This window comes from Notolabrus celidotus, chromosome 12 (genome assembly GCF_009762535.1).
Source record: "Notolabrus celidotus isolate fNotCel1 chromosome 12, fNotCel1.pri, whole genome shotgun sequence".
NCBI classification, from domain to species: domain Eukaryota; kingdom Metazoa; phylum Chordata; class Actinopteri; order Labriformes; family Labridae; genus Notolabrus; species Notolabrus celidotus.
Genome location: NC_048283.1, coordinates 11841955 through 11860547, shown reverse-complemented (window position 1 = coordinate 11860547; position 18593 = coordinate 11841955). Strand labels below are relative to the sequence as shown.

The window sequence follows — 18593 nt, the reverse complement described above, 5'->3', positions numbered from 1 at the left end:
TCCAGGAGACATGTTTGAATTACTGCCAGTGCAAATACAAGCTTTAAGAACCTAACGTATAACATGACCATAACAGGCTGGTCTTACGGAGAGGCCAATTTTACAACTGGCTGTGATGTAATGGGTTCCAAATTGCAACTGAGCTTATCAGAGTTTATTAACGGCACTAAAAATGTAATCGCTGCTTAACAAGCCACAACTAGAAATTGTCACTGAGACAGCTGCCCTCTGTGAGAACCAGTGGTGGACAAAGTACACAGCTTCATTACTTGAGTCAAAGTATAGATCCACTTGGTCAAATATTACTACAATACAAGTGAAAGTTGCTCTGTCAAATTATTACTTGAGTTACTGAAGTACTTGCTTTTAAAAATACCTAAGTATTTGAAGTACTTTTTAAAATATCTCAAAACTTTGTATTATCACAAAGCATGATGGCAGTCAAGAATACATAGGAGTACATTCTGTTACATTATGTTTATTTAGAAACCATTAATTGAAATCTTAAAAAAAACTATACCATGGTATAAAAACAGCAACTAAGTTACTCCAAGCACAGACAACTTAGTTTGAAATGTTCATCTGGAATCAAACAAATGTTACGTAGCTCAACAGGCTTTCTCAGGTTGGACAGTGAATTGTTGTATGTTTGGACAGAGTGGGAAACAGTGAGAACATTTCAAATGATAGGTATCATTCTTCATTTCAAAAACCTCTAACACGGGCTGAAGATATGGCCATGGGTGCTCAGGTGGAGAATTATAGCCATCATTACCACCTCTACAGGAACTGCCTGATCTGAGTGAAATTTGTTCTGTGTTTGCTCCACATTCAACCGTGGAGACTCACGATAAACAGGTACAACTAAACCACTGAGACAAACAACTATACAAACACATTTTACTGTCTCAGGGATCAGATTTCAGAAAGGGAAGGAAATTCATGAGCTGTCGTCAAAGCAAAAGTAGAGAGTAACTAGAGCACAGATAGACATTTAGTGGAGTAAAAGTTATAAGTTTCACCAAAAAAATTATACTTCAGTAAAGTACAGATACTCAAAAAATGTACTCTGTTACTGTCCACTACTGGTGATAACATATAACAGAATATCAGGATTTTTTCTTTTTCTTTTTGGAGTTCCTGTATAATTAACTTATTTTCTCCCCATGTATCCCTTCTGGTAATAAAATGCTTTATGGTCTGTGTATTTTAATACCTGTAATCCATGTTTTGTTAAATGGTCCTGCTGTACCCAGTGTCCCCATGCCTGAACATGCCCATTGTGTAATGTCGCCACTTAATATGTACCTCAGGCACTTACAGGCTGTCAGGTAAATCATAGTACAGCAAGGACAGTACTTGGAAATACAGTCTAGTGCATATGGTCTACTTAATCCTACATTCCCCATTTGATTCAACAGAATGGAAATGCTATGCAAAGATGCCAGACGTGTTGAATTGTAAGGTGTGGGTAGCCGGGGGGGGTCAATGGTCAGCACTTACAGATCTTTCAGGTGGAAATTCAAAAGTGAATGGCTGTTTTACATTTTAATGCTTAGAGGATCTATCACATAGGTGAGGCTGCTTTATTGTAAAACATGATACATACATGTAATGTGGCTCACAGAGAAGAAAGTGGCATGGTGAAATGTTTCTGAGTACATTTACTGCAGTGTTTTACACGTAAACTCATCTTTTATGTCATTTTTGTGCTAATATATACAATTACATATCAGTGAAATATATGATTCACATGTCACACTCCATTTGCAAGCAATGACCTATTTTCATGATGCGTTTTACAGGAAAAAAAAGTATAAACTATTAAACAGAGATAATATTTACAATTTATAATTTAGGCCAGGGGTTCCCAAACTTTTCGGCCCATGACCCCATAAATATTGGTGCCAAAGATTTGCGACACTGTCCCTCAAAGTGATTTAATGTGGCTTCATTTAGCTGGTCTGCAGAAAATGAGCCTGGCTACATGAGCATGTGGCTGTTTTTCCTGTGCGGTTATGAATTAACCCACTGCTCCTGATGCTTTTTATAATTAACTGCTCACTAACTCTAAAGAGGAGTCATTTTGGCAAAAGAAAGGCAGAAAACACATTACATTTTTTATTTTCAAGGTTTTATTTCAAGTTTAGCTACTTTTTTTGTTTATATTTTTTTACTATAGTGGGTAAAATGTACTATTTTAGATAACTTAAAAAAAACATTATGGAAGACATCTCACGACCCCCCAGGAACCCCTGATTTAGGCTACCCCTAATATGAGCGTCATTTAGCTTCATCTCATTCCTTCCAGAGTGTTATGTATTTTATGTGACATGTGTTTAGTAGCCAACCTGTGTCGCCATTAACCATTTAAAAGAATAACAAAGATAAATAGTAATAGACTATGCTTCGTGGCAGTGACACATTCAAGGTTCACCGTTTTTACAGCTTTATCAGTTTTTGAACAAAATGAAAGCAGTCTTGTTTTCATCATATCTTGGGGCATTAAACTTTTACCCCGTTTCTCTTGTGACAGCCAGGTTGCTTCATCGACCACACAAACAATGCAAATCTGTGAGAACTTCGGACGTTGTGTTGGTATCTTGATGCGTGAAGGAAAACAGGAATTCCTGCAGACTAAAATCAGCACAAGCGCGTGAATGTCTGCGCGCGAGGGCAATCCCTCCCCCTCTTTCCTCCGTTCCGCGCGCATCAGGAGCTGTCTCCTGGGAGCGTATATAAACCCTCAGTTACCGTGTAGAGGGCACGGAGGAAGCTCAACCCCTCAGGTGAGTCGTACTGAGAGCAGGCGTCATGTTGTCTCGTCTCCACACATTCTACCACTCTATTCTGCATGCTTCTTTGACTTTAGACCTAACCAATGGTTACATTTCTTCTAATAGTTTGACCAGACATTTACTCTTAGGAAAATGTGCTTTTTTTCCCATGACAAATTCTGCTTCGTTTTGTTAACCCTTTTTCCCTCCTATTTGCTCTCCAGGTGTACCAGTCTGTCCAACAATCATGAAGGCCGTAGCTCTGATCCTTGCTCTGGCAGTCATCGCCGGTAGGTACACAATAGGCATACCACAATATAAATATGAGATGCTGTCTTTGATATCTGGTTGTTAATCCAAGCTCTTTAAATGTGCCTATAATAGGCTGCAATGCCCGTGCAGTGCGGCAGGCTGATGTCATTGCCACAAGATGGGAGGAAAATGTGGACCGTTTTTGGGAGTACATCTCTGATCTGAACCAGAGAGCTGATGTAGTCGTGGCGGATCTCAAGACCTCTCAACTCTCAAGGGAGCTTGAGTAAGTACACAAAAAGTCATGAATAGCACATTGTGTTATGGATAGTACTTTATGAACTTTAATACCATATTTTCCCAAAATGGCATCTGTTGTACTCATGTAAACAATATTAATTGGCCTCGATATCTTGTTTTTCTCCAGAACTCTGATCCAAGACACCATGGCAGAGCTCTCAACCTACAGAGATGACATCAATACCAAACTGAGCCCCTACACCGATGCCTCCACAGGCCAGATGACCCAGGATCTGCAGCTCCTGGTCAACAAACTCCAGAAGGACATGCTGGATGCCAAGGAGCGCAGCACTGAGTACCTGGGTGAACTCAAGACCATGGTGGAGCAGAACACAGACGATGTCCGTGGTCGCATCGGCACCTACACCCACAAGCTGAAGAAACGCCTGAACAAGGACACTGAGGAGATCCGCAAGTAAGTCAAATAGAGGCTTTAACAGTTCACTCAGTCTATTGTTCTTTTAGTGCAACCTCTAAATGTCTCCTTTTTCACCTCTCCAGCACTGTGGCCACCTACCTGGGTGAGGTCCAGTCCCGCACCTCCCAGAATCTGGACTCCGTGAGGGTACAAGTTGAGCCCATCGTCAATCAGGCCAGTGACACCGCCGCAAAGAAGCTGAGCGACATCTCTACCATGCTGAAGACCCAGGCTGAGGGACTGGGCCAGCAGCTGGAGACCCAGGCTGAGGGCATCAGGACTCAGCTGGAGTCCACAGCCCAGGACCTGCGCACCTCCCTGGAGGGAAAGATCGATGAGCTTACTGAGCTGATCTCCCCCTACGCATCCAAGATCCGTGAGCAGATCGAGAGCATTGTGGAGAAGGTCAAGGATACCGCCAGTAACTAAAGAAAGACTCTGAGTTGTTTTAGGGTTGTAAAAAGTTGGTGGTCCACCGCTTATTGAAGTGTAAACCACTGATTTCTTAAAACCTGGAAAAGAGAAGAGTTACAGATGAGATCCTGATGTGGGTGCTTCATTGTTCAGACTAAGGAGATTGATTAAGGGAAGAGAGGGTCAAATGTGTCCTTTTCTTTTCTGATCGACCTCCTTAATTACTGAACAAAAGCACCCATTGATAAGTCTTAAAAACAAAAATACAAGACAATTATTTGTAATATGCTTCGCTTTTTCTACTAAATTAACCACTGTTGCTGCGTATCTCGCAAGTTGTTGTCTACACTTTCTCACACATAGTTTGGTTGTAAGTTAAACTGCCGATATTCGGGTCCTGAAGGCAGTGAATCCAGCCTCTAAATCTCTAAATGCACCAAACACGCATGTCTTTCATTTCAATAAATGCACTGAATTATCCCAGAGGTGATACTGAACCACTAAAGTTCCCTTCTGTATTTCTTATTTGTTGTGCTTCACTGAGAAGTGGAATGTAAAGCGACTTGCAATGCAATTTACGACTATCACAAAATGCTGCCTGTGTGTTTGTCAGTCAGACAATATAGAGTGTCCCTTGTGTTTCACATCACATGCCCCTCATGCTGCTCACTGTATGTGCACTGATGTGTGCTGAACAGTGTTGAGAGAATAAAGAACCAAGAAAATAAGACCTGTCTGTGCTGTGTGTTTCTCTAATCAAACATTAAAGACTCATCTATTTTTAAAGGGGGTTCAGTTACACAAACAAAGGCAGCCCTAATAAAACTAGTGGCTAACCAAAGAGTCACTTTGAGTCGCTACTGCAGTTTATATTTGCAGAAATTGCCTGTCTCAAAACATTTAAATGAATCAAATGCAGTTGCAGTTCTATCCTATTTTTTTTGTTTACAGATGGCACTTAAATACATTATCGTTCAGTACGTGATGCATAAAAACACTTTATAAATAAAAATATAAACCTAATTTTACGCTGAGGTGAAGCTATGAACTTCATTGCCTCAGCTCTTACTGACCAAGCTCTCTTTGGAGCACAAAACCAGAGTTTTATGAGTGTACTCCTAAAGTGGCTTAAAATTAGCTTCTAAAGGGTGCCTAACTGTGAGGTGTGCACCAAATGTACTGAAACCATCATACATTTAAAGCTTCAGCCCCTTACTCATCCTTTATTTCTACAATAATCAGATCATGCATTAAACTATAGAGGCATTTATGTAACCCTTTGTAGTACTTTTGGACCATGGTTGACACAGGCATGAGCCCAGAAACCAGACTCCCATTTGTTTAATATGTCTTAAATGTAGACTTTCTACTCAGATAATTAATCTTTAAGTTTCCTTAAAATTGGTCTTTGTGTTTTCTATGAAAACCCTAATCCTCTCCCTCCCTCCCTCCCTCTCTTTACGTCACAACCATCAGCCGATCGTTGACTCTAGTCTGGACTTGTTAAGATCCAATCCCAGATTCCTCCCTCACACTCCCACTAGGCATCTGGGAACATGCTGTGCCACTAGTTAAATTCTCCAAATCTAGACAATCTACCTTGCTCCATTTATTTTGGCTCAGGTTGTATTATGAGGTGTGCATCAATGCATTTGTATACACATATTTGCTCAGACATGCCAATCTGACTCATTCATCTGTGCACAGATACTGTTGGTGGACAGTGTGCCCACATGCTGAGTTATGTTTGCAAGCATGTGCAAGCCGGGGGCCTGATGCTTTTGATGCATATCATTAGGATGCATTTGTAGACACAGGGTGAGCTCAGGTTTGCTCGGTTTCTGAACGGTAAGGTATTAAAAAGACCAATCTGTTGTTAGAGAATGTCCAGTATGGGTCCATGTATTTGTTACTGACACGTTTAACATCCATTAGCCTGAACCACTGATACAAGGCAGGATTGATCCATGCTTTCATGTTGTCTATCCTGAACTATGCCCCTACTAACTGAATGTGAGGCAGAACAGGAGTGGCACCTGGTGTGGTCTTTTGGCATCTGTCTCAAGGTTTGAATTGTTGTACATTACGAGATGCTCGTCTGCATACCGCAGCTGTAATGAGAAGTTATACGAGTTAGTATTGCCTTTCTATCAGCTAGAACCAGTCTGGCCATTCTACTCTGACCACTGTGATCAACAAGGCTTTTTGCCCAGAGAACTGCTCACCGGATATTATCTCGTTTTCAGAACATTCACTATAAACCCTAAAGCTGGTTGTGTATGTAAATCCTACAAGAACAGCAGATTCTGAAATCTGAAATACTCAGATGAACCCGCCTTGTCCCAACAACCATTTACGTTCAAAGTCACTTTAATCAATTGTTCTTCTGGACCATATCTAGGTGCCCAAATGCATTGTGTAGTTCACAAGCAGCTGAAAAGGTGTACCTTAAAAGTGTTTGGTGAGTGTAAGCTCCCCTTAACATTAACTTAGTAATCTGTAATGGTTTTAGTTCCACATTAAATGCAAAATAATTTTGTATTAGGTTACTAACTGCAGCACATCTGGTTCAGCCAGAGTTAAAGATGGTGTGATCTCCTAAAATGAATCAACATAAAAAATTTAAACAGTTTTTTATCTCAGCATGCTTTATTCTTTGAAGTGTAAAGCAGAGGCCAGTAGAGGACACCATTTGTCCCCTCTTCATCTGCTCTGGCCTCCCTTGACCTCCCAGCAGAGTCCATGCTGCACACAGATGCAGCTGTGTTTTCTTTTTGAAAAATAAAGTAAACTACATTAGCTTCGTAAAGAAACATAACCTCTATGACATTTAGGGACAAAACGCATTTTCTAAGATTTAGCTCTATAAATTATAAGAATCACTTGGGGGTTCAGATTTTATGGATTTAAACACATGAAACATGAACTCATATTGCTCCCATTTATTAAAGGGTCCAGAACCTCTTTTTTGTGGGAATGATGTATGTAATGTGCCATGCAAGACTCGAACCATTGTGGAACAAAACACATTTTGTAAGATTTAGCTCTATAAATGATATGAGCAGTGGGGTGGAATTTGTTTGGAGACCTATTCCTCTCTTTGTCTTCCAATTTTCCATTAAACTCCTAGATGAACATGACCAGAAAGAAATGAAAAAGGCTCAGAAGTCACCCTTGAAACAATATTTAATTTAGACCTGGATGCATATGTGGAGTGTACTAAGCTGACCCCGTGTATTCCTATAAAGCAAACATCTTGTTGGTTTAACTTTGTTTTGTGTTCTAAAAAATCTTAAACAAACATGTTTACCCTTTCTATCTGTGTGAAAGGGTATCGCCTGTAACCTGAATGACTAATACAATAACTAGCTGTTTTCCCCCTGATGATATCACTCCTTTCAGGAACCAGTGTTTGTTTAGAAACTCCTCCTCCAACAGACAAGTGAAACTCCCAAATTAAACTGTCTATTGTCGCAAGGTTCAGTCATGGATGGTGAAAACAGGAAGGGTGCAAGAATCCTGCCTGTTCAGCACTTCTGTTCCGTCTGCTCTCATAGACCGTCTGCTCTCTGAGCAAAAATAAAAACTGTCCCTGAACATTTGCAGGTGCTAGCTAGCCCATGACACCAAGTAACCCCTTTATAAAAGCCCCTGCAGAGATTTTACCTCTTAGGACAACCCCCCTCTCTCCTCTATAGTCTTCCTCCCTGTCAGAGCTGGCAAACAACTGCAGCCACGACGGGGGCCCAAAGCCAAACACAAAAACAGCCTTTTTGTAAGCTTGTTATTGCAAATTGGGAGCACGCAAGGCGCGCTCTTTCACGCCCTCTGCCTCCTACAATTATTCAAGGGGAGCTTATGTGCACGCAAGCACAAGCTCATACATAACCCCACTGGCCATTTGATGACAAAAGAGATGGAGATTTAGTCCTTCAAACATAATGTGTGAGTGTTGAGGCATGTGAAAGCTCGTTTAACTCAGTTGTGGGCTATTCATCACAGCAATAGCACCTTATAGGAGAAGTCATCAGCAACAAATGTGCATTGGACCGTTAGCAGCAGACTGCTGAGTGTGAACACAGATATGTTAAGCAGTGATAAAGCCTTCAAACAGTCAGACATCCTGGCCTGGATTGAGGTCACAGTTGTAATGAGGGGTTACTGCAGTTCAACTGACTGTACTGTTACTTTTTTTCTTACATATCTGCTTCACTCCGCTGTTAGGAAAGGGAAGTTCTGGAGACAAGAAAAGGGACTCAAAAGAAGACATTGAATTCTTTGGAAGAAGTGAATGAAAAACATACCAAAATAGATTGAGAGACAGCAGACCAAGCAGTCTACTTAAAAGTGCAAGCTGTCAGTGACTTGCGCCCCAGAAACAAAACACAAGGGGCACCATTGGAAATGCAGGTCAAAGGGTATTAGAAATAACTAGATCAGCAAAATCATGCATACAATAGTGGAATAGTATAAAATTATAATAGTGGAAAGTAACTATGCTTAAGTCACTGGACCTTATTAAGGCTTCTGTGAGGAGTTTCAAACTAGATGTGAAACTGACTTAACCAAACAGTGATGCCTCTTAATAAGATACAAACATAAATACGTCAAACAGCAACAAATTTGACAATTTCTATTTTATAATAATTAATTCCTACAGCCATTGTGAGGGGGAAGGTGTCACAATATGAATTATGCCCTTTTCAACCTGATATTCAGCGAATACAGTGATATTTTTTCCTTTTTAGAGGAAGAAAATAGTTGTTTTTTTTATCTGAAAACACTGCTTATACCTGTACTGGACAAAACAGCAAAGATGTAAGAGGTACAACTTTGTCCACAAGGGGTGCCAGAATCCACACAAAGAAAAAGTCTCTCAGAGGAGCTTTAACCCTCCTGTTATGTTGCGGGTCAAATTGACCCTTTTAAAAGTCTATTTTAGGCAATATCTGCCTTCCAAACCAGCTAAATGCAGCATAAAAAATCTGGGCAGCATGTGACAGAAGAGGAATTGTGTTAATTTATCAACATCACTTTATAAAAATTAAAAAAAAAAATTAAAATTAAAATAAAATGAACAAACATCTATTTCATGTTAACTATTGTATTTATATTTAGGGCTTTCCAAAGTACATTTAAAAAAGTGTTAACATGAATTTTAATGTAAAACGAGTGAGTTATCCTCATTGAACCATGATCTGTGAGAATTAAAGAACACCAATGGACTAAATCTTGATTTAGATGGTTAGTAATGGAATTAAAAATTAGATTTAAAAAAAATGTGTATTGGGATCTTTTGGGGGTTTCTGACACTTTTGATAATTGAATATGTCCCGGGTCAAATTGACCCAGGAACATTATTGCTGTTTCAGAGAAACGAACATAACAGGGGGGTTTAAGTCACTTAATGTCATTGTTATAATCATAGTCCAACAATGATCAAATTAAATGTTATCCTAAAAAACATTCTGAGCACCTAGTCATCACACTCACTTAAAACATGATGTAATTACATTGGTTTAATTTTGAACTATGTAGCCTTAAAATAAACCAGTGAAATGAGTTCCATCCTGCCAAATGCCATATTCTAGAATTTCAAACATTTCATTAAGTCACAATCATATGAAGCTAAACCTGGCCATTGTTAAAGATGAGCAGTTTTGCTTCAATCAGATGCTTTTTGCCAATACTTTGGTGCTTTTCTCATTTACAACGTTGACTGTACAACTAATCTTTGTTGTGGAGTGTAATTAATCTGAATTTAATTTTTAGTCAAGCCTGAAATTCAATCTTATGTCATAATACCAAATCCAGCCCACCCATCATCATCATTTTTTTTAGGCACAGTCTAAGCCAACTCTGCAGGTCCAAATGAGCTTCCAGATAGCTCCAGGTCTGTAACAACACTATCAGTGCTGAACTATGCTCCCTCTACATCACTTCTCATCGTATCTATTGATACCACTGATGCAGAAAAGCCCATTCTAATCCTTTAAAAACCACACACTATTCCTTTAACTTTAAATAATCAACACGAGAACAGTCCCCCTTCATTTACCCCATTCTTTCTTGTTACATAATAAGCAAAGCATGTTTGATGAAGACTTTTATCTGCATTCACCTCATTATTAGTGAGCTGCATAACACATACTCGTACAGCATAATGCAATCAGGCTGGTAATTTTTGGTTCAAAATCGGTATCTGTTAATGCAACCACAACGGTGCCGGTCAATAAAGGGGGCAGGAACGCATCAAGGTCTCCACGTGTACATGTTGACTGAGGTCTGGTGATGTGCGTCACAGCAGCCTTATAAAGAGGAACACACTTCGGTGCCTAGAGACACTCGAGTTTTTTCTTCTCTCAGACGGAATACAGGTATGTTTTAACCCATTAGTATCGCTACTAGTGACACTAATGGCCTCAAAGCATTACTTTTAAATCGTTTTTTAACATTGCGAACTGACGCTGGAACTTTTAGTAGAGCAAAATATTTGTCTGAAAGTTTGTCATAACCTGATGTTACTTTGTCCTTTATACTGACATGACATCAGTGGCCTGGATTAAGAGTATAGCTCTCTCATTGTAAAGGCCTTGCCGTAAAGGAGCTGTCCAGTCTCAGTGGTGCTGAAAGACGAGGGCGACTTTCATTTAAAGCTTTAACCATTGCTGCTCTGTCTTTCTGAACCAATGTTGCACCATAACGCTCATGGCACTAAGTAAACCGATTGTTTGTTCTATCATTGCTTCTCAGAGTCACCGCAAAGATGAGGCTGTACCTTGCAGTTGCCGTGCTGATGCTGGCTTTGGTCGCATACACAGGTGCGTAATATCTTTGTCACGCACTAAAAACGTCCCCGCTGCGTTTCTCTTCTCATTCTACAAATTCAACTTCTGCAAAGGTAACTTTTTTTCTGTCTTTGCAGAGGCTCAGGATGACACCGTCGAGCAGAAGTTCGCAAAGTTTGGTGAACAGATGACTGAGTTGGGCCAGAATCTGGCTGATAAGACCCAGACCGCCTTCCAGGGTATCCACGAAAGCGAATTTGCAACCACCACAAGGTGAGCTCGCGCGCAAATTCACACGCAAGCATGATGTCAATTTAAGTACTTGGAATTGTGAGTTTGTGAAATGAACCGTTTTATGCTCTCCACCACAGGGACTGGTTCGCTAAGCAGATGGAAAAGTTAAAGGCCAAGCTGGGGGAAATCACTCAATAGACTCCTTACGACACCCACCATCCTCAACCACCCACGCCCACCAATAACATCTGACCTCCACGGAACGTGTCGATGTGTCGCGCATCTCTGCTGACCTGGCGACATGGTTACATCGCAACTCAATAGAGATGTTTTTGTCTTCAATTGACTGTACTAATCTTAATGATCTGAAAGAGTGCACTAAAGACATCAAAGAATAAACATGTTTTTATATAAATACTGTATTTGCGTCAATTGTATCACGTCACTGTATTTCTTAAGACTGAAAGTCTGTTGAATACAACTAGTGAAAAAATAAGGACGGTTCTGACAGTATGATTTTCATATACTTAAATCACTGACTTTCATCTCACTTACTGTCAGAAAATCTTGAGTAGAGCATAAATTTAACACAAATATGAACAGTAGATCAAACCAGAGGGACTAGTAATGGATTGAAACAATATAGAAGTTTTATTTAAGATATTTTATTCATTAGAAACATTTGATACAAAATGAATACATAAAAAAACAACAAATTAAATCAGATAACCTAAAGCAAAATTTGAGGAGTCAGTGATGACAGATCATTTATTTCTAGGTACATCAAATGCAAATGAAGGCTTATTTAGTTGCTTTAATGTATTTTACACTACCTGTCTGTCGTCTTGAGTCCAATTCTACCCCTGTGATTATGATCAATGAGAAGTATGCGTCTAATTTTGGTGAATAGGGGTCACAATAAACATAGAGACAGCATTAATGGTATTTATATCAGGTAAAGCCAGAAAATAAAGTGTAACTTCACAGTAAAAAATATGCCCAATGAATCTATCTGAAGATGAGGCTGATTGATTGATAAAAACATTCGTACAAGTAAAAAAAAGAGAGACAGAGAATATTAATGTCACCATGAGTGGGAATATCAACACAATTTCCAGGATTTCAGCTGTCTTTCAAATATATACTCCCTGACAAAAACATGCCTTTTAGTGTTATACTGAACCATGACACTAAATACCATTCCTTCTTGTCAATGAGATCCTCCTTCAAGAGCAGCACCTCTTTTTTACTTCATTTTACTGTGTTGTTCAAAAAACAATAAACACTATTTATGGGGTTGAAAATTGCTGATGTTACCTTCCTGATGTGTAGCATTTATTAGTTCATCTTGATTAAAAAAATCATTGAACCCCACATTCATTAATTGTCAAAAAGCTGTTTACCCTTCTTAGTTAATTGAATAAAAATAACCATTGATACCAGTGTGATATATGTCTGTCTGACTAAAGGTAGTTGTATAAACTGATAAGTGTATACGAGAGCTGATCATTCATTTAAAGAATAGGCATCAGCATCCGAGAGATATTAACCTATTTGTGTGAATAGCTGGTACCAAAGGGCAGGTGCCAACATGACTGCCCCTCTGGCATTTCACAACTTCTTGGCTATAGTCATTGTTTATGCTAGGTTAATAATCCACAGTATGTCCCAGTTCAATGAAATCTGTTCCTGTGAAGAGAACAGGGGGAGAGAGGTCAGCAGATGGAGCACAGAGGTCGTACACTGCACACACATCTGAATCATTTCCCCCATTTTTTTTTAAAGAGCTCAGGTATTCTGTTAAATATATTTCTTAGGCATGTAGCAAATTCTTACAAACTTTTGTATTATTTAATAATACACCTTGTATGTTGTAGGAAACACTTTGAGCTGCAGCTTCTGGATTTGGAGGCAAATCTTCCTCCTGATGCAACTTGAGCTGAAAATTAGGGTTTTGAAGTTAGTCTTATTAGCAACTACAGAGCTAAAACAGCATCACAAAGCTTGAGCGCATTAGAGTGAAATTGTATTTCATACAGATTTATCCCATGCATGCAAATGCAGTATTAACACTTTCACATTTAAAACAGCTGCATTCTAACAAACCACAACCACTGCTTGAATTTAAACCAGGGATAAAATATCTTCACTTAGACTTGTTGAAATAAATGTACAGATTTTAGAACTCTAGCTTTTTTTAAATGGACAACGGTAGGTTGCAGTCATTTCAGGGACACACACACACACACACACACACACACACACACACACACACACACACACACACACACACACACACACACACACACACACACACACACACACTCTCTCTCTCTCTTTTTAAACTCTACAGCAATGTACAGATGTTTAAAACCAAACACACAATTAAAAAAACACAAATAAAATTCTTGTTCCCCTCTGTTTGGACAGCTGTGAGATCATGCAAGTGTAACATAGTGATGAACTCAAATCCCTGCATTAGTTCTGAACACGGAGTGAGCACAGAGCCTCAGCAGAGACAGGGGGAAATTGATTTTTGTGTTGGACTCTGCTCACAGCAATGCTTTGCAGAGGTGACAGTGTTTATCTGTTTTAGCCGCCTCTGCTCTTCACTAACATCCATATCTCTGCTGCCTGGACACAGACTTTGACTGGCCTGTACACATATCTGCAGTCGCCAAATATACTAAGGTATCAGATCCAAAGGGCGCTGGACAGTAAATGAACTCAGCTAATGTTGATTTATCAAGAGTTCAGGATTTCAAAAGCACTCTATATCCGCTTGAATGCTGAAATTAACACAGTATTAGAGCTCAAAATAAACATAAACAACAAAAAGCTGGCTGAGACGAAAGAAACTGATGAGTAAAATGATGATCAATCAAAACTTCAAAGCATAAGAAAGTTTTTTTCAGTGCCTGACAGATTTAGCTTGTGAGTTCTATGTTTTTAAAATGTTTTTTTTAAAAAGGCAACATTTTCTTCTAAATGTGATAGACAATCAAACATTTGAGTATTTACCACGGAAGCACATTTTGCTTTTGTTTACTTTGAGAGTATCAAAACTGTGGTACAGACGAAGAGACTGAAAGTAGATCTGCACTTAGTATGAGTTTAAAAGTTGAATTAAAATATGCTGCTTTGCTGTCATTCAGATTTCTGTCAATAAAAAGAAGCTGAGAAAAAAAAAACACTTGGAAATCAGGCTATCAGGAGCAATGTACACCCAATGTGGTTACCTATTACAAATAAGTGGTCATGATGAAATCGGTTTCATTCAAGGTTCTGTTGACCAGAGGAAAGGTGAAAACACACTTTGTCATTACTTTGCTTATGATTGTTGTTTTTATGGAAATGTCTTTCTACTGAAACCCACACATTTGACAGTGTTTTAGTAATGATTTTATTGTTTTAAAGAGCAACAGTGAAAACTAACTGAGCTTGAAATGAGGAACAATTTTAGTTTAGATATCTATTGTGACCTGATTACAGATCAACAGACTGTCACAGCATTTAAAGACAGTAAGTCAAGTTAGGATTTACTTATGAGGTTTCTCTTCTCTGCCCTGGCAGATGCATATGAAAGAGCTTGTTTTCACTCTCTTCTTGCTGATGCAAGGTATGAATAAAAATACATGATTTCCTGTATTTTCTTTCATTTATGATAAGTTTTGTCTTTGCACTCATTGACTGACAAACATCCTCCTCTGCAGCATGCAACCCTCTTTGGGCCCAGACTGCCCAACTCTTGAACAACCAGATCCTCCAGGAATCCTGCAGAGGCGTGCAGAGGAGAGCCAGGTATTTCCACACACCATCTTTTGCAGCTCATTAGAGCGAGCAAGTTCTAGTTTTTATCTATCCAGTTTTTGAACAGTAAATATTCCTGTGTTTGCATAATTGCATTTACTTTTTTACATGTTTGTGTACGTTTGCATGTAATAGGAATGCAAAGCTAAAGTTCAGGTCTTTGGGGGAATTTGCGGTGGGCTTTGCTGGTGCTTACTATGAAGACCACATTCAACCAGCAACTGACAGCTACTTGGTTGGGCCTCTCGTGTGAAGAGCTCTGTGTGGGAGAGGATCCAGACAACTATTGATAACTACAACCCATTGAAAGCAAAGACACTGGCTAATCAACCCTCTGTGAAATGAAGGAATGACGAAAGCAATAAAGATGCTCTTGCTAATCGCTACTGATCTGACTGCGTCTTTAAGTTTCATCTAGCTTGATTGGTTGTGTGAAATAAAGAAAGAATCGAGTTTAATGTAACGTCAAGGCCCACATCAACAGTTAGATTCATCTGACCTGAATTATTCCACAAAAAAGACACAGAGAGAAACCCACATTTCCTATCTGATATTTGGCTAAAAAAAGAAAGATAAAACACTTTCAGTTCTTCTTTATAGAAATACATCAGACATATTTTTTAAGTGGTTCAGCTGTTGGTGCACCTGTTGCAGAGGGTTTAAAACTTAGTGTGAAAAAAGAACATAAAGGATAAGAAGGGCAAAAGTCACACTCCATCATTACGTAAAAGATAATCTATCACTCTGCACTCAATCTGTGAAAGGTGAAAGGTGAAGTCAGAAATCCCAGCATGCATTGCTTTGGGTACAGCACACCGTGTCTAGACCGGTTCCTGGTGGACCTGCTGACTATTAAACTCTCACATAAAGAGATCCTGCAAAAAAATGCTGATGAGTAATCAATCTCACATTATCTGTTAGCACTGGAGCTAACAATGCTTGAGCTGTTTTAAAGTGTCCTGCCATAAGAGGTTTGATGGTTATGACATGCATGCACTATGACACACATAGTGTGCAGTATCAGGAGGGCGCTGAGTGCACAGCTGTATGAAAACAGATAAAATTACACTACAGCGGCATTGCCTAACCCCCTACTCATATTTCCACATATAGTATTTAAAGTGAAGTCACGTACACTGGACTTTGCCTAGGGGAACGTGTGTGTGTGTGCGGGGGTGCATGTGCATGCACGATGAATGTGTGTAGGTGTGTGTATGCTCATCAGATGACGTTTGTTTGCAGTCCCCCCCTATATCATCCTGTCCAGATGTGAGCTCCGGGTTACAGACAACTCGCCGTCAGAGAAGACTGTCACTTCTGGATCTGTACATCCAACTCAGCAGCAGGTAATCATTCCTCTCCACTCTGCAGATTCTCATCAGCAAACGCTTCTCTCACATTTTACACAGCATTGAGATTTGGATTACCGTTGATTTCTGAAGTTTGGTCAACTTGTCTACCACTTCCTAATGCTAAGATGTGAACGAGGGGACGTTCTTCTTTCTTACAAATGTTGTTTTCTGTTTTCTTCAGACATGAATGCAAAATATGTTGTGGCCCTGATTCCTCGCTCTGCAGGGTAAGACAACATAAAAAGCATTTTCAATTTTTAAATCAACTATGTTATGAAGTGAGTGTGGAAAATTACAAATTTGAATGAGGGGATTTTGAATGTGAATGCTTTTCATGTATTGTAAGCTCTAGATCATATCTTGCTCACACAGAAGAATAAAAATGAGCTTTTATTACACTCAGGTGTGTTGCAGTAATGATTGTAACACGAACGTGACTTTCTCTTGTACTGCATAATGCTGATAATACTGAGATAACTGTAGCACACAGTGTTTCAGACAAGTAGCCAGGAGCAAGCAAAACAGTGAAGCAGAGCAACTCCCATTTACGCGCATTTCACATAGAAACACTAAAAAGTGGCTTTTTAATTCTTCTAATGCAGAGATTTGTGATAATATTTTTCAACTGATAGTGATTCTGACATAATAATGATATGATTTGTTTCACTCCAGTCTCTGTGAGCCTGTGTGAAATTTCCTGCACCATCACAGGAGCTTCTTGATAAGTATAATGGCCTGAAAGCATATTCTACAAGAGGATACAGAATGCTGCTGAAAAGCTGCAGGGGCCTTGCTGCTCCCATGATGGAGCAAGCTGGAAATTCAGAACAAGCTGGAGCTGTTAAAGAGTACGTCGATGAACTGCAGGCCAAGCCCGAATTCCAAACCTGGTCAAGTTTATGACGTGAGTTACAACCCTGGACATTTTAGCTGCTCTCTGCTCCTTTCTAATAAATGTATTCAACTTGACAGCATCTTTGCTGTGAACCACTTCAAATATTTATTTATGATTGCAATAAACCGACATGTAAAAGCATGGGATTCTCTGGTATACATCCTTTGACCCTCTTCAAATTATTTGTTCTCTTGCAGTGGCTTGGGTGGTGAGGCTGCTACCACTGGTGATCAGGCCCGCTTAACAGCCTTGGTTCTATGAACAAAACCTCCGCGCCAAGATCGGTCCTCATCTGGAAGACGCCATCAACAACATCAAGCCAGTCCTGGACCAATATCTGCCCTCTGAGTAGAGAAGGCCCACCGCTTGTCTGCAGGCTGTACTAGATAATAGCTTATAGAAAGTGCACAGATTTTGGCTGAGAAGAGCAATGCACAATGCAAATACAATCCTTTGCCTTTTTTCAAATCAACATCCTTGATGGCTCATGCAAAGTTAAAAGCTGGGCAAAGATGTCAACACCACCTATGCAAATTGTGCATGTATAGTATTTTGTGTTTAATACACTAACTGATGGGAGACTGTGTATGTTTGTGTGTGTTAGTTCATTAAACGAACTGAATACTATTTGAGATGTGTTTCTTCATCAAGACACCAAAAGTTCTCCACCACAGTTGTGACAAAGCTCCATTAAATGACAGGAGTAATGCTGTGATATTTCATGAGCATAGACAAGTCCCAGACTCTCCACTCATCATTCAATATTCAAGATGTGAAGTTAAAAAGAAAACATACAAATGGTAAATGGCTGTGTTTATACAGCGTTTTCTCTAGTCTTCTAAACACCCAAAGCGCTTTTACATTACATGTCACATGCACCCATTCACACCACATTCATACACTGATGGTGGAGGCTGCTATGTAAGGAGACCACCAGTATTAAATAATCACAATCACACACTATTGACACAGCCTTAAGGACACTCTAGCATGTGGAAAGCGGGACCTGAGATCTAATTAAAAGACGACTGGATCAGAGCTGTCATTTACAATACATGTTTGACACTAGTGCACACAGACAAAGGACTGATCAGACGTTACGTTTTTCCATATTTCAAGCAAGTTCATTTTGGCAGCTTTTCTCTAATATTCATCCGGGTCAGTTCCAGCCAAGTAAGTCAAACACTGAAGCCAAGAAGGGGAAAGTTTGTGTCAATAAACTGTCTATCATTGTGCAGTGATAGGATTAACTGTCCATCCTAGAGCACTGTATCTAAGCAAAAGACCAAGGTTTTGGGATGCCGGTTGGCTAAGTGGTGAAATCTTGCATGCCGTGTACAAAGGCTGCAGCTC

General features: G+C 39.6%; 3 protein-coding genes across 3 annotated transcripts; all 3 read left to right on the top strand.

Moving 5' to 3' along the window:
• The first annotated feature begins 2724 nt into the window (after positions 1–2724).
• On the top strand, positions 2725–4889 carry apoeb (apolipoprotein Eb). Its single transcript, XM_034697689.1, has 5 exons — positions 2725–2789; positions 3002–3067; positions 3162–3315; positions 3457–3744; positions 3831–4889. The coding sequence occupies exons 2-5, from the start codon at positions 3025–3027 to the stop codon at positions 4174–4176; spliced, it is 831 nt and encodes a 276-aa protein (XP_034553580.1). The 5' UTR covers positions 2725–2789; positions 3002–3024; the 3' UTR covers positions 4177–4889.
• Positions 4890–10422: 5533 nt separating this feature from the next.
• apoc1 (apolipoprotein C-I) lies at positions 10423–11598 on the top strand. The gene is made up of 4 exons (XM_034697999.1): positions 10423–10538; positions 10915–10982; positions 11087–11222; positions 11321–11598. Exons 2-4 carry the CDS (start codon positions 10928–10930, stop codon positions 11379–11381), a joined length of 252 nt encoding a protein of 83 aa, XP_034553890.1. The 5' UTR covers positions 10423–10538; positions 10915–10927; the 3' UTR covers positions 11382–11598.
• Positions 11599–16528: 4930 nt separating this feature from the next.
• apoa2 (apolipoprotein A-II) lies at positions 16529–17867 on the top strand. Its single transcript, XM_034697623.1, is given in 6 exon segments — positions 16529–16558; positions 16560–16572; positions 17018–17040; positions 17042–17244; positions 17438–17491; positions 17493–17867. Coding segments are annotated over 6 exon segments (423 nt in total). The 3' UTR covers positions 17593–17867.
• Positions 17868–18593: the final 726 nt, after the last annotated feature.